The following is a 15,655-nucleotide window of genomic DNA, read 5'->3' on the forward strand; positions in this document are numbered from 1 at the left end:
CAGGTCAACACTTTTTGATGATGAGTCAGGCAATATTCAATGAAATAATCATGGGGCTATGAATTTTGCCCAGGGGATGATTATACTTGTGCTACAGCTCATATATAGGACATTATGCTAAATAGAGCATACTCATACTATAACGTTCAATTCTGGATAACATAACTCAAAAGGGAAAATATTGACTTAAAGTATATGTCTCCAAGAAGAGAGAAATTCACCCAAAGAAGGATTTGGGAATTCTTTCTATGGAGGATGGATGAGTAAATAGAGGAGGATTCTTAAAATAGAGAAAATTTACATATGAAAACACACACAAATATATTTACCAAGAAACTAACATGTTGATTTTGATTCTTCATGGGAGTTGTCCCTAAAGTTTTAAGGGTGTCAAATGTGGATGAGGATTATATTTATCCTGAAAAACTCCAGAGGACTAGTGAGTACAATTTCAGGAAAAGGGCTTCCACTTAATGTAGGTGAGGCAGTCTTGATTTCTCAGGGATCAGTTCTCAGGATCAGTAGGCTGATTGTACTCTGCCTCTGGGCAGCCATGACAATATTTAGGCTTCTGTAGATTGTCTTTCTTACAGAAAATCTACAGGACTAAAAACTTTACCAATATCTTGGGGGAAATTCTCCATGGCAGTGGAGTTTGAGAGAAAAATGACAGAGTATGGAATCTGAACCAGCAGTGGTTCAGCTTGGCCAAGGCAGCAGAAATCTATGCCAGCAGAGTTGGCTTACACTTTAGAGGAACCTCCACTAAGGATTTGAGTCACTTACTGCATTTAGGACCTGGAAACCCTTTTGATATCAGAAAATAAAAACATCTGTAGAATAAATTTACATATAGCTACATGTTTTGAAACTGAAGCCCCATGTATTGTGAGAATTTCTATTCTTTCCCCCAATACTTTGCAGTATATAATCCACGTAGCAATAGGAGTAGATTTCTTATGGCATGTCAGATTTCCCATGACAAATCAACCAAGTCTATGGGTCAAATTCCTTCCTAACTCATGGACTTGTCCCCCTGCTCTTTTATCATTGACATTTTTATGACAGTCATATTAACTGATGAAGATTCCGCATTTTGACTGCTGGTAATGTCACTTCCCTGGAGATTGCCAGGTCACAAGCAAGACCAGCTCAGAGGAGCAGAGTCTGAGATAAGAGAATTTGAAATATTTATTCTTTGGCTTACATGTTCCTTTTAGGAAGCTTTTTCTCCATAACAGACAAATGAGGCTGGTAGATTTGGCAGAAAGGGAAGGTTTTCTATGTTCTTTGTTTAAGAGAGTGAATCATGATTCCTTCCTCGTTTCAAACATGTACACGAGGCCCATCATTGAATAAACGGCAACAGGATCTACTCTTTTGAACTTAACAGTGACTCAGTAGTATGCAGAGGTATAAATCTTAATGTTTACATTCTTCCTGTGCGTCTAGTCTCTGGTCTAGGATGTAATTTGTTTGACGTATTGCTGCCATTATGCGTCTGAGTCCCTCAGAGGCTCGGGGTAGGGGAAGAAGGTTTTCCCCAGTGAGTTCAGTACAGACGTGACCACAGGAGGGTGCACCTGAGCTGCCGCAGACCAGGCGGAGGGTCCATGGTAGAGTATCTGCATGAGTAGGTCTGGCAGAAGCACAGTCGTCTTCTTATTGGCTGGTGGACACGTGGGAAACCACTCTGACTGATGCAGGAAAGAAGGGCGGGCCGGTACTAGAAGTAGCTGTGCTGGCTGGAGGTGGCAAGTCTGAAAGTGATCGTAATTGTAATTGGGAGGAACCATGAGGACATCCGAGGGGGCTTTCATCATGCTCTTGTGGCTGCCGCTGCACTGTGAGTTGAGTGTTTATGAGAAACAGAGTAATGAGTGGATAGTCTTCAGCAGTCAAGACTGGCTTTACTCAGGTTTCCTCCAGGTAGTGGAGAAAAGGGGAATTCTGAAGCATAATAACGCAAAAACTACTCTCCTTTCTCTGACCTTTTCTTTCTGCACAGGGCTCAGCCGAGGAGAGAATGTGGAGCAGAGTCCTTCCACACTGAGTGTCCAGGAGGGAAACAGCTGTGTTATCACCTGTAGTTACTCAGACAGTGCCTCATACTACTTCCCTTGGTATAAGCAAGAACTTGGAAAAGGTCCCCAGCTCATTATAGACATTCGTTCAAGTGTGGCCAAAAAAGAAGACCAAAGACTCACTGTGTTACTGAATAAGACGGCCAAGCATCTGTCCCTGCACATCGCAGCCGCCCAGCCTGCAGACTCAGCTGTCTACTTCTGTGCAGCAAGTGCACATTGCGTCCCAGACACCTGCTGCCTGCACCCAAACCTGTGACTGAGCAACCCCTGTCCTTTGACACAGAACTTCAAGTAGATCGTTTGTGCTATTGTTTGCCTGCAGGTGGAAGCAAATGTGTTAGACATTAAAGCATAACTGAAGACAACTGGGATCGAGATGACCCAGACAGGGTTAGAACATTTCGTTGAATCATTGCTGCTTATTGGATTTTTGAAGGGAGTTAGTAAGGTTTTATTTTGCAATTCAGGTTTAAAGCTGATTTACATTTGCTGTTCAGACTCCTGTCATACAAACAACTTCTTGGTAAATTGTCACATTCCTGTCATGCATTAGCTTTCAACTCTTATCTTTCCAGTACTGCAGATGTTGCTTTTGTTCTGTTTTAAAACATTGTGTGCTAAATATAGAAAATATGTAAAAAGCAAAGTGTGAAATTGATAATTGTGTACCCAGCTAATTTATTTTCAATGTTTCATTTACTCTCTTCTTAAATCCTAATGTAATTTGGATTCTGATTTTTTCCACTCAATGTTATATCCTGAATTGAGCATTCTCCTCTAACACCTGAGTTTTAATAGCTCCATGAGAGATTTTCAAGGGTCACAGTTATAATTTTAACTTCCTTACTCTTCTCTCTTTCTGGCATATTTGACAGTCCTTTCTGTGTGTTCTGATTATTTTCTTGTTGAGATAATGTGTCTTGGGATTTTCTTGAAAGCCCAGTGATGGTGTGTATTTTATGTGTGTTTGACGGAAATTAAAAGCAGAAGTGTTTTAGTCAAGAATTTGAGTGGAGAATTAGATTCTTCAAAATTTTGTTAGTATGTGTTTATATCTATACTCAAATAATTTAGAAGGGAAAGTTGTATCCTTTAATCATTTTTATATAGCACAAACTGTTTTACATAGTTGATCATCAGTAGATGTTTATTAATGAAAGAAGGAAAAGGTGAATTCTGCTATTTATTTAGAATTTTTATTTAAGCTTTGTGATTACATTAAATTTATAACTTGTGAAGAATAAACTCCTAAAAGTCTTTGGTTATTGAAGAATATAGTATTTACCTGTTTATCTATGTGTTTTTCAATAAAGCTCCATTGTTTTAAGGAAAAGAAACTTATTCCCAGACACTTAATTTTTATTGTTCCTCATGACTGAAATCTTTGTGAGATATGTGGGAATTTTTGTCATATACATTCATCATGCACCTTACTTAAGTCTTACTAGTGGATTGCAGAAGGCATTTATATTAACATTTATTGTGTAGATAACTTGCTTCATGTTTTGATGGAATTAAACATTATTTGTGCAGGTGTTTTTAAGGTAATTCTTTTAGTGTTGAGGATAGAATCAATGTAAGGAAAGAATTTGCATAAATAGTTAATTCCCTAATTCTCCCAACCCTGCTCAAGGGCAGGGTATTTTCAAGATATCTCATATTCTTCCTAAAGATGGATATAATTGGTGATTTGGTATGGTGAGAATGATCCCTCTTGGCTGAGTTATGGTGGTCCGTTATAAGCTAACTGGTTTGTTGTTGTAGGGAAAGTCATTAGGTTAAATTAGGTTTAAAATATCTGAATAAGAAAGGTCAGTATTGTAGCCCAACATCTCAGTCAGCTTGGATTATTTGATTATATGGTTATACACCAGCTCCTGTGCAGTAGAAGGAAGGCGACTCTCGATTGGTCCATTTCCTCCAAGCCTGATAAGGAGTCAGAGGGAAGGGCAGTTTATATTTTACTGTTTTCTTTCTTCTTAAACTGAGTTAGAAGAGAGAAAGGGTGCAGTTATTCTTAGCTCAACTGCTTTCTCATACTTAGGCGAGAATGTATTCAACAGAAGAAAAGAAAAAGCTAGTCAGAGTGCAGAGTCAGTTCATAACTTAGATTCAAACATATTCAGGCTTTAAACCTTCATCGTGGTTGGCGGATTTGTTTCGTACTGCTTCTGGACAATTATCACAGGCTCAGGGCCTAAAACAACAGAAATTCTTTCTGCCATTGTTCTGAAGACCAGAAGTTGAGTTAGTTTCTCCAGGATGATATCATGATGCCAATAAGCTGTACCCTCTCCAGACGCTCTAGGGGAGACATTTTTCCTTGCCTCTTACAGCTTTGGTTGCTGCCTGCATTTTTGGCCTGTGACCACTTCACTCTAACCTCTGCTTCCATGGTTTTGTTGATTTCTCTTTTTCCTGTCTTCAAGCCTCCCTCTGCTTCCTCTTAAAAGTACACGTGTGACTACATTTAAGCCATATAAACCAGGATTATCTCTTCATCTGTGGACTCTTAATCATATCTTCAAGGTTTTGATATATTTTTTGTTTTTGTCCCCTCCTTTTTCACCTGACATTGTTAAATTTATTGTTCCTTATTTTGCCTATCACAGTTGGCAAAGCTAGTGCTTTCTTTGCCAACTGAGAAAATAATTCACAAGTTAGGCAGACTCCAATCATGAAAATAGAAACCACTGCAGTTATTTTATTTTTTTAGTATTTAAAAATTTTATTATATAAATTATATAAAAAACTTACTCTGTGGGGTACAGTTATATCTGTGAATATTGAATTAAATGTTTTTTAAAGTTTGTTTACTGACTTTGAGAGATAGTGAGTACAAGTAGGGGAAGAGCAGTGAGAAGGAGAGACAGAATCCCAAGCAGGCTCTGCACCATCAGTGCTCAGCCCAATGCAGGGCTCAGACTCACACCGTGTGAGATCATGACCTGAGCCGAGATCAAGAGTCAGACATGTAACCGACTGTGCCACCCAGGTGCCTCCTAATTTTAAAGTATACTTTAGATTCATCTAAGCATCATACAATCATGATACAGAATGACTTCATTGCTCCAGCCAAATCCCTTGTTCTGTAACTTTCTAATCACACTCTCTCCCATCCATAACTTTTTGCACACCTAGTTTGTTCTTTCATATTTTTATCTTGTGAGAGTATCATATGAATGGAACCAGGCAATACATAGTCTTTTGATAATTCTGCGTCTTAATGGGAGGAAGTTCCTGCCACAGGCACCTGTATGATCTCTGCCTCTGAAGCCCCTCTGTTTTCTATCCCTGATTTTTTGAACTTGTAAGTTATTATAAGAAATAACTCATCATTTCAAGTGTTTGGACTCTTTTAGAAATTAAATTTCTAGTTCCAGAAAGGAAACAGTATAGCCATTAATAATAGAGAAGTTCAATGGAGTGTTGGACCAACTCATGTATTCAGGTTAATACATTGTTCTTTATAGAAGTCTAGTTATATGAACTCTATTCTAGAATTTTCTGACATTTTAAGACAAATTTTATTGATTAAAAATCATTTTAGTCATACTATTTTGGGCATTTTTTTTTTTTTTGGCTTTTCCAGGAGTTGACGTGAAGTAACATATCCAACAAATTTATTTACCTTTGTTGCACTGATTATGGCTTTGCAGAGCTGAACTATAGCATTAGGATGGGTATTGTCTCGAATAAAGGCCATATTCAAGTTATTTTATTAGTAAGAGAACAAAGTCAGGCAATTCTGAAATATAAAGTTTATCATTAAAGTGGGAATATATTTCTAAAAGGACAGAGACAAAAGAATGGAAAGAAGAGCATGAGAATCAGTGATGTCAAACATCAAAGAGAATTCTCTTCTAAATGGCCTTGGCTGGTGTTGTCTTCTTTGTGCGATAAAGTTTGTTTGAAGTTTCTTGGGTCGGCACTCAGTTCTGTGAATGGTCTGCTTCTGCTGATTCTCTCAAGAACCTCAGTTTAAGATTCCTAATATGAGCAACATTTTCCATTTCGTCTATGAAGGATCCATGAGGTCATAAGAGTTGGTAAATGTGTAACCAAGGATCCGTTTTTAGTAATTTATCTGCTGAACTGGTAATAAAAAGTGCCTAATAAGGTCATTTTATACATTTCATTGGGAGTCTTTCCTGAGATTTTTGTTCAGAACTGATTAAATTAAAGTCCAGAGAGCATCTGCCTGGGATGAAAGGAAGAGTGTGAAGGGTTTATTGATCGAGTTCTGTTTGTGAAGGTTGGACTATGTGTGGGTTGGGACATCTGAGCTACATGGGCTGCAGTGAGCAGTTTATGTAAAGACAGCACAGGACTTCGTGAGGGAAGGATGCAGGGCCTGAGGGCTAAGGCTAACATGTACCAGGCCACACTAGTTCCAGGGTGTCTGCTATAGTAACCCATCTCAGTTTTTTTTTTTTTAAATTTATGTATTTATTTTGAGACAGAGAGATAGAGGGTAAGCAAGCCAGCAGAGAGAGGGAGAGACAGAATCGCAAGCAGGCTCAGAGCTGTCACACAGAGCCCAAGGTGGGGGGGCGGTGGAAGGGGCTCAAACTCACAGACTGTGAGATCATGACCTGAGCGGAGATCAAGAGTTAGATGCTTAACTGACTGAACCACCCAGGCACTCCCCACCCCCCATTTCACTTTTAACATTCCATTTGTTGTTCCACTATAAGAGAAGATTGGAGGTGGGGATGATAGTAGAGGTGAATTTTCTGTGTGAGGGCAAACCTTACCTAATTGTCCCTGAGAAACTTGCTCTGCTATAGAGAAATTAACAGAAACGGCACAGGTAGTAAACACAAAGTCCACTTGATATTTAACCCTTTTTTTGTGATTGCTGTGATTTTCTGATAGGAGAGTGCTCAATCCATGTCATAAATGAAATGCTGTAACTAGTACACACTCATGGCTCCTGGAGGAAATGCAATTGTGTAAGTTCCTTATGGAGATACTCAAATGCTTCCTTGGGACAGAATTCCAGACCATATTCCAGCTTTCCAGATTTTATGGGATTTTTCTGGTTCCAAGACAGGCATGAACAGTCCCATGTTGATCGTCCTAGAGAGTTTCCGCAGCAGTGTTTGTTTTATGTTGCAACCAATTGTCCCTTCTGTGATGCGTGGTCTCTGCAGAGTTTTACAAGTGTTCGGTGGAGATCATTTGGCTCCACCACGCAGCTGTCCTGGCTTTGCTATATCTTGTTCTCATGGATCCAGCAAGTCAAACATTTTTAGATTCTTTACAAAATTGGTGCCAAGTTTTCTACATCTAAGATGGAATTGTTGAACTTTTCCATGGATTTGTCTTTTTGTGTTGTAAGAGGTGCTTGCATAAGAACCTTGGTTAGAAAAGTGTGTTCAGTACAATGACTGCATCAGTTTTCCTAGCTCCTACAGTGTGTTTTGATTAAAGACTTTGTCTTTATGACAAAATTATTTTAATGTTTATTTATTTTTGAGAGGAGAGAGAGACCGTGAGATAATGACCTGTGCCAAAGTTCAACGCTCAACCGACCAAGCCACCCAGGTGCCACTATGACAGTTTTTGAATAGCATGAAGACATCCAATACTTCATGTATTTGCTGTCCCTTTCTGAAGGTTGCATGAGAGGGTTAAGAAATGTTAAAAAGTTAAGAAACCTCATTGTCTTCATAGTATTTGGAAGCTGTGAAGGACATTAAAAGCATATTCACTGACACTGACTACATAAGTTTTTGTAAATTGACATGCCCTAGAAATATCTACTAGTTCAGCCACTAGAATTAATATCGCTTCTGCTAAATGATGGGATTTTATAAAGGAGTCTGGGGTGGTCATTGCATGACAAGTGTGGTATTGTCTCTTTCAATGTTTAAGATAAGATGATTAAAAATCTATTGATTCAGAATCTGGTCTAAGAGGCTGCAAAAGATTAAACCTGGACATGGACACTTCTTGGGTGACAGAAGCACAATCATGAGACTCCCTTCATTGGGAAATGTGTTAGAGTTGAATAATAGAAGGATTTCGAAATTAACAATATTTCACATTTACTCAGCCAGCTGGTAGAAAAATGTTAGGTGTTTTCAGAGAGTTATAGTCTATCTCTTAGCAGGACAGTTGTACTGTATGTGGTTCCATCATATTTCATGGAGACTGTAGTACAAACTCTGAAGATGCTTCAACCAACTTAGCTGAGGCAACAATGATTTTGAGATGAGGATGTTAAGCCTTGGCTACTCTTTCAGGAGACAGACAATGATGGGCAATAGATCTTTGCAGTTTGCCATGATGTTGAGGAATATCCCTAGGGCACACACTTCCTTTTTTTTTTTTTTTTTATTGCCGGAAGCCAAGCTATCCAACTAGCCTGATGGGAGGGCCAGGGCAGTGGACGGATCAGGACTGCATGGCTGCCCACCGAAAGTGAAGCTTCTTGTACTCCTGCTTTTATGTAATTTAGCCTTAGCATTGGTCAGGGCAGCCCCCCTACCAGTGAAAGTACCTGGGGATTTGTCGGTTGGGGAATTGCCCACGATAGGCCCCCTGGGTAAAGAACCATCGAGGAAAGAAATAAGATTCTGCAGAGAAATTATAAGGCCCTACATCTAGCCGCCACCCCCTACAAAGACTCCTCTACCTAACGGAAAGATAGCCCCATATATTTCCCAGCCAAGGAGGGGATAAATGCGTTCAAAATCCTCACTCCAGCAACAAAGGAATGTATCCATGGATACAAGTTACTCCAACCCCTAGGCCCACTTGGCCCCCCAGGAGGCATTCCAGATGATGATTGGACCTGGTGGGTTAAGGTACAGAATGGTTCATTAGTTCCTAGGTATACATTGTCTCTCTGGGAGCACATAAGGTGTGGGTTCCCAGGGCCCTCTTGGCTCCCTCCCGGCACCCCAGACCAAAGTGAATACTTTTGTTCCTTGTACTGCAAATGCTTCAAAGAAACATTTAAGAAGTCATGTCCTGGAGGGAGGAGCCAAGATGGCGGAAGAGCATGGAAGCTTTTTGTATGTCTCGTGTCCGTGAAATACAGCCAGACCAACACTAAACCATCCTACACACCTAGAAAACCGATTAGAAGATTAACACAACAATCTGCACAACCTGAACCACAGAATTCAGCAGGTACGTGACACAAAGAGCTGAACTTGGGGAGCAAGAAGCCCCAAAAGGTAGGGAACCACTTTTGCAGATGGAGAGAGGACAGAGACTGGGGAGGGGGGGAGAATACGGGAAAAGCACCCCTCCCCAAAAGCAGGTGGAGAGAAAGTGGACAATTGGAAACGGCCACAGGGACTAAACTAAAAAGGGAGAAAGGAGAAAGGAGAGGGTTTAAATTCCATTAAGAATGTAAACAAGGGGAGCACAAAGGCTGAAACTCCGTATCTCCATACCTGGTGGTGCTCTGGTGGGAAGGGCGAATCCCCAGGAACAGAGTGGGGTCTGGGAGGTTCTCGCGGGCCACACCGGGAAAAGCGGTTCCACTGCTGGAAGGACGTTTGGTAGAGACGGTTGAAGCCACCTGGTCTCAGCAGACCCCAGAAAACAGCCACATTCGCTGGTGCTGGAACAAGGTCGTTAAGGTGAAGCCTGGTGCCAGATGTGTGTTGCGATTTTCCATGGTCCCTGAAACGCTGAGGCTACACTGTCTCGCGAGTTTTGGGGGTGGCAGGCTGGCACCTGGCCCAGTCTTGGGGCACCGGCAACAGCAGGGTCCAGTGGGCATTCCTGGGTACAGCTGACGTTTGGCCATCACTCATTCGGCCATCTCTTGGTGAGACCCTCCTGCAGAGGGGCAGAGTGGGTCAAAGCCACAGTCCTTCAGAAGTAAGGGGCCACGGAAAACAGCCGCATCTGAGACAAAACTCGGGAGAGAGGTACTGCCTGGGGCCTGGTCACAGAGAGTGGAAAAGTGGGGAGTGGACGAGAGCTGAAGACAGAGGACCGGTGCGTGACTGCTGATCCGGGAGAACAGACTGGGTGGCTGGGTGGCGCCATTTTTCACCACTTCCGCGCGTGCACATGCGCACTGAACAGCACCGCAACAATCCACCCGCGTAGGCTAGCAGCTCCATCTAGGGGAGAACAGAGCTGTTATACCGAGCCCTGCCCAACTGGACCAACTTCGCTCTTCAAGAACACAAACCTCACCGCTGGCGTAATTTATGGACTATAAAGAGCTACATGGACTGACCTCTAGGGGAAAACGAAGCAATCTCAGTCCTACTTCAATCTGTTAGCAGGTCATCTATTCAAACTTTTTTTCTCTCTTTCTCCTTTTTCTCTTTTACAATTCTTTTCCTTTTCTTGAATACAGAAAGAGAAAAAACTCATTTTTATTTTCAATTTTTATTTAAAATATGTGTCTTTAATTTTTATTACTATATTTTTTACTTTTGTGTAAATTTTTTCAAATTCTACTTTACTTCCATCATTTAATTTTAGTCTACTTCAGTGTACTCACCTTTTCAAATTTTCAATTTCCTTTTTCTTTTTGTTTTTTCTTTTTAATTTCTTTTCTTTTACTTGAATGCAGAAAGAGAAAAATTTCATTTTTACTTTCAATTTCTTTTAAAAATATTTTTAATTTTTTTTACTATATTTTTGGCTTTTATGTAAATTTTTTCGAATTCTATCTTACTCCCATCATTTTATTCAGTCTACTACAGTGTACACATTTTTCAAATTTTCAAATGATTTCTTTCTTTTTGTCTTTTTTCTTTTTTAATCTTTTTTCTCTTTTTCATTTCTTTTTTCTTAAATACAGAAAAATAAAAATTTCATATTTCTTTTTAATTTTTATTAAAAATATTTTTGTATATTTTTCTACTACATTCTCTACTTTTGTGTATTTGAGTCTACTTTAGTGTATTCATTTTTTTCAAATTCTCAAACGATTTTTTTCTCTCCCCCCCTTTTTTTTGTTTCTTTTTATTTGTTTGTTTGTTTCTCTAATCTGTCAAACCACTTTCTACACCAAGATCAAAACAAACCTAGGATCTAGCATCATCTATTCAATTTTTGTGTGGGTGTGTTTTCAATTTTTAATTTTAATATTTTTTTAATTTTAATTTTCTTTTTAATTTCAATTTTTCTACCTCATTAATTCCTTTTCTCCCTTCAAAATGATGAAACGAAGGAATTCACCCCAAAAGAAAGAGCACAAAGAAACGACAGCCAGGGATTTAACCAACACAGATACAATAAGATGTCTGAACGAGAATTTAGAATCACGATAATAAGAATACTAGCTGGAGTCGAAAATAGATTAGAATCCCTTTCTGCAGAGATTAAAGAAGTAAAAAATAGCCATAATGAAATAAAAATGCTATAACTGAACTGCAATCATGGATGGATCCAGCAGCGGCAAGGATGGACAAGGCAGAACAGAAAATCAGTGATATAGAGGACAAACTTATTGAGAATAACAAAGCAGAAAAAAAGAGGGAGATGAAGGCAAAAGAGCATGATTTAAGATATAGAGAAATCATTGACTCATTAAAAAGGAACAACATCACAATCATAGGGGTCCCAGAGGAGGAAGAGAGAGAAATAGGGGTAGAAGGGTTATGTGAGCAAATCATAGCAGAAAACTTTCTAACCTGGGAAAAGACACAGACATCAAAATCCAGGAAGCACAGAGGACTGCCATTAGATTCAACAAAAACCGACCACCAACAAGGCATATCATAGTCAAATTCACAAAATACTCAGGCAAGGAAAGAATCATGAAAGCAGAAAGGGAAAAAAAGTCCCTAATCTACAAGGGAAGACAGATCATGTTTGCAGCAGACCTATCCACAGAAACCTGGCAGGCCAGAAAGGAGTGGCAGGATATATTCAGTGTGCTGAATCAGAAAAATATGCAGCCAAGAATTCTTTACCAGCAAGGCTGTCAATCAAAATAGAAGGAGAGATAAAAAGTTTCCCTGACAAACAAAAATTAAAGGAGTTTGTGACCACTAAACCAGCCCTGCAAGAAATATTAAAGGGGACTCTCTGAGGGGACAAAATATGAAAATATATATATATATATATATATATATATATATATATAATTAAATAAATACCAAAAGCAACAAAAGGTTAGAAAGGACCAGAGAATGCCACCAGAAACTCCAACTCTACAAGCATCATAATGGCAATAAATTCATATCTTTCAGTACTCACTCTAAACGTCAATGAACTCAATGCTCCAATCAAAAGACCGAGGGTAACAGAATGGATAAGAAAACAAGACCCATCGATATGCTGTTTACAAGAGACTCACTTGAGACCTAAAGACACCTACAGATTGAAAATAAGGGGATGGAGACCCATCTATCATGCTAATGGTCAACAAAAGAAAGCCGGAGTATCCATACTTATATCAGACAATCTAGACTTTAAAATAAAGATGGTATCGAGAGATGCAGAAGGGCATTATATCATAATCAAGGGGTCTATAGACCAAGAAGACATAACAATTGTAAACATTTATGCATCAAATGTGAAAGCACCAAAATATATAAATTGATTAATCACAAATATCAAGAAACTCATCGACAGTAATACCATAATAGTAGGAGACTTCAACACCCCACTCACAGCAATGGGCAGATCATCTAATCAAAAAATCAACAAGGAAACAATGGCTTTGAATGACACATTGGACCAGATGGACTGAACAGATATATTCAGAACATTTCATCCTGAAGCAGCAGAATATACATTCTTCTCCAGTGCACATGGAACGTTCTCCAGAATAGACCATACACTGGGACACAAATCAGCCCTAAGTAAGTACAAAAAGATCAAGATCATATGTACATATTTTCAGACCACAATGCTATGAAACTCAAAATCAACCACAAGAAAAAATTAGGAAAGGAAACAAATACTTGGAGACTGAAGAACATCCTACTAAAGAAGGAATGGGCTAAACAAGCAGTTAAAGAAGAAATTAAAAAGCATATGGAAGTCAATGAAAATGATAACACCACAACCCAAAACCTCTAGGATGCAGCAAAGGTGGTCAGAGGAGGAAAGTATATAGCAATCCAGGCCTTCCTAAAGAAGGAAGAAAGATCTCAGATACACAACCTAACCTTACACCTTAAGGAGCTGGAAAAAGAACAGCAAGTAAAACCCAAAACCAGCAGAAGACAGGAAATAATAAAGATTATTCTTCTTGGTCAAGAAGAAAAAGGAAAGGACCCCACCCCCCCCAAAAAAAATAAAGTCAAGAATGAAAGAGGAGAGATCACAACCAACACAACAGAAATAAAAACAATAATAAGAGAATATTATGAGCAATTATATGCTAATAAAATGGGCAATCTGGAAGACGTGGACAAATTCCTAGAAACATATACACTACCAAAACTGAAAGAGGAAGAAATAGAAAATTTGAACAGACCCATAACCAGTAAGGAAATCAAATTAGTCATCAAAAGTCTGCCAAAAAACAAGAGTCCAGGGCCAGATGGCTTTCCAGGGGAATTCTACCAAACATTTAAGGAGGAGTTAACACCTATTCTCTTGAAACTGTTCCAAAAAATAGAAATGGAAGGAAAACTTCCAAACTCTTTCTATGAAGCCAGCGTTACCCTGATTCCCAAAGCAGACAGAGACCCCACTAAAAGGGAGAACTATAGACCAATTTCCCTGATGAACATGGATGCAAAAATCCTCAACAAGATATTAGCCAACCGGATCCAACAATACATTAAAAAAATTATTCACCACGACCAAGCAGGATTTATACTTGGGATGCAGGCAGGGGTGGTTCAATATCCAGAAAATAACTAACGTGATTCATCACATCAATAAAAGAAAGGACAGGAACCATATGATCCTCTCAATAGATGCAGAGAAAGCATTTGACAAAATACAGCATCCTTTCTTGTTAAAAACCCTCAAGACAGTAGGGACAGAAGGATCATACCTCGAGATCATAAAAGCCACATATGAATGACCCAATGCTAATATCATCCTCAATGGGGAAAAACTGAGAGCTTTTCCCCCAAGGTCAGGAACAAGACAGGGATGTCCACTCTTGCCACTGTTATTCAACATAGTATTGGAAGTCTTAGCCTCTGCAATCCGACAACACAGAGAAATAAAAGGCATCCAAATCGGCCAGAAGGAGGTCAAACTGTCACTCTTTGCAGATGACATGACATGCTACATGGAAAACCCTAAAGTTTCCAGCAGAAAACTGCTAGAACTGATTCATGAATTCAGCAAAGTTGCAGGGTATAAAAGCAACGCAAAGAAATTGGTTGCTTTTCTATCCACCAACAAGCAACAGAAAGAGAAATCAAGGAATCGATCCCATTTACAGTTGCACAAAAAACCATAAAATAGCTAGGAATAAATCTAACCAAAGAGGTGAAATATGTATACACTGAAAACTATAGAAAGCTGATGAAAGAAATTGAAGAAGACACCAAAAAATGGAAAAACATTCCATGCTCCTGGATAAGAAGAACAAATATTGTTAAAATGTCGATACTACCCAAAGCAATCTTCATATTCAGTGCAATCCCTATCAAAATAACACCAGCATTCTTCACAGAGCTAGAACAAATAATCCTAAAATTTGTATGGAAACAGAAAAGACCCTGAATAGCCAAAGCAATCTTGAAAAAGAAAACCAAAGCAGGAGGCATCACAATCCCAGACTTCAAGCTATACTACAAAGTTGTAATCGTCAAGACAGTAAGGTACTGGCAGAAAAACAGACACTTAGATCAATGGAATAGAATAGAGAACCCAGAAATGGACCCACAAACGTATGGGCAACTAATCTTTGACAAAGCAGGAAAGGATATCCAATGGAATAAATGCAGTCTCTTCAGCATGTGGTGCTGGGAAAACAGGACAGCGACATGCAGAAGAATGAACCTGGACCATTTTCTTACACCAGACACAAAAATAAACTCAAAGTGGATGAAAGACCTCAATGTAAGACAGGAAGCCATCAAAATCCTCGAGGAGAAAGCAGGCAAAAACCTCTTTGATCTTGCCCGCAGCAACTTCTTACTCAACACGTCTCCAGAGGCAAGGGAAACAAAAGCAAAAATGAACTACTGGGACCTCATCAAAATATGAAGCTTCTGAACAGCGAAGGAAATGATCAGCAAAACTAAAAGGCAACCGACAGAATGGGAGAAGATATTTGCAAACGACATATCAGATAAAGGGTTAGTATCCAAAATCTATAAAGAACTGATCAAACTCAACACCCAAAAACCAAATAATCCCATGAAGAAATGGGCAAAAGACACGAATAGACACTTCTCAAAAGAAGACATCTATATGGCCAACCGACACATGAAAAAATGCTCCACATCACTCATCATCAGGGAAATACAAATTAAAACCACAAGGAGATACCACCTTACACCTGTCAGAATGGCTAACATCAACAACTCAGGCAACAACAGATGTTGGTGAGGATATGGAGAAAGATTATCTCTTTTGCATTGTTGGTGGGAATGTAAGCTAGGGCAGCCACTCTGGAAAACAGTATGGAGGTTCCTCAAAAAACTAAAAATAGAACTACC

General features: G+C 39.3%; 1 gene segment (V, D, J or C); it reads left to right on the forward strand.

Annotated features, from left to right (window-relative positions):
- The first annotated feature begins 1,620 nt into the window (after positions 1-1,620).
- On the forward strand, positions 1,621-3,349 carry LOC124508794 (T cell receptor alpha variable 13-1-like). The segment is given in 2 exon segments: positions 1,621-1,846; positions 2,009-3,349. Coding segments are annotated over 2 exon segments (387 nt in total).
- Positions 3,350-15,655: the final 12,306 nt, after the last annotated feature.

Source organism: Lynx rufus, unplaced genomic scaffold (assembly GCF_022079265.1).
Source record: "Lynx rufus isolate CCGP_SWC_20201006 ecotype Redwood Valley unplaced genomic scaffold, mLynRuf1.p SCAF_13, whole genome shotgun sequence".
Classification (NCBI taxonomy): domain Eukaryota; kingdom Metazoa; phylum Chordata; class Mammalia; order Carnivora; family Felidae; genus Lynx; species Lynx rufus.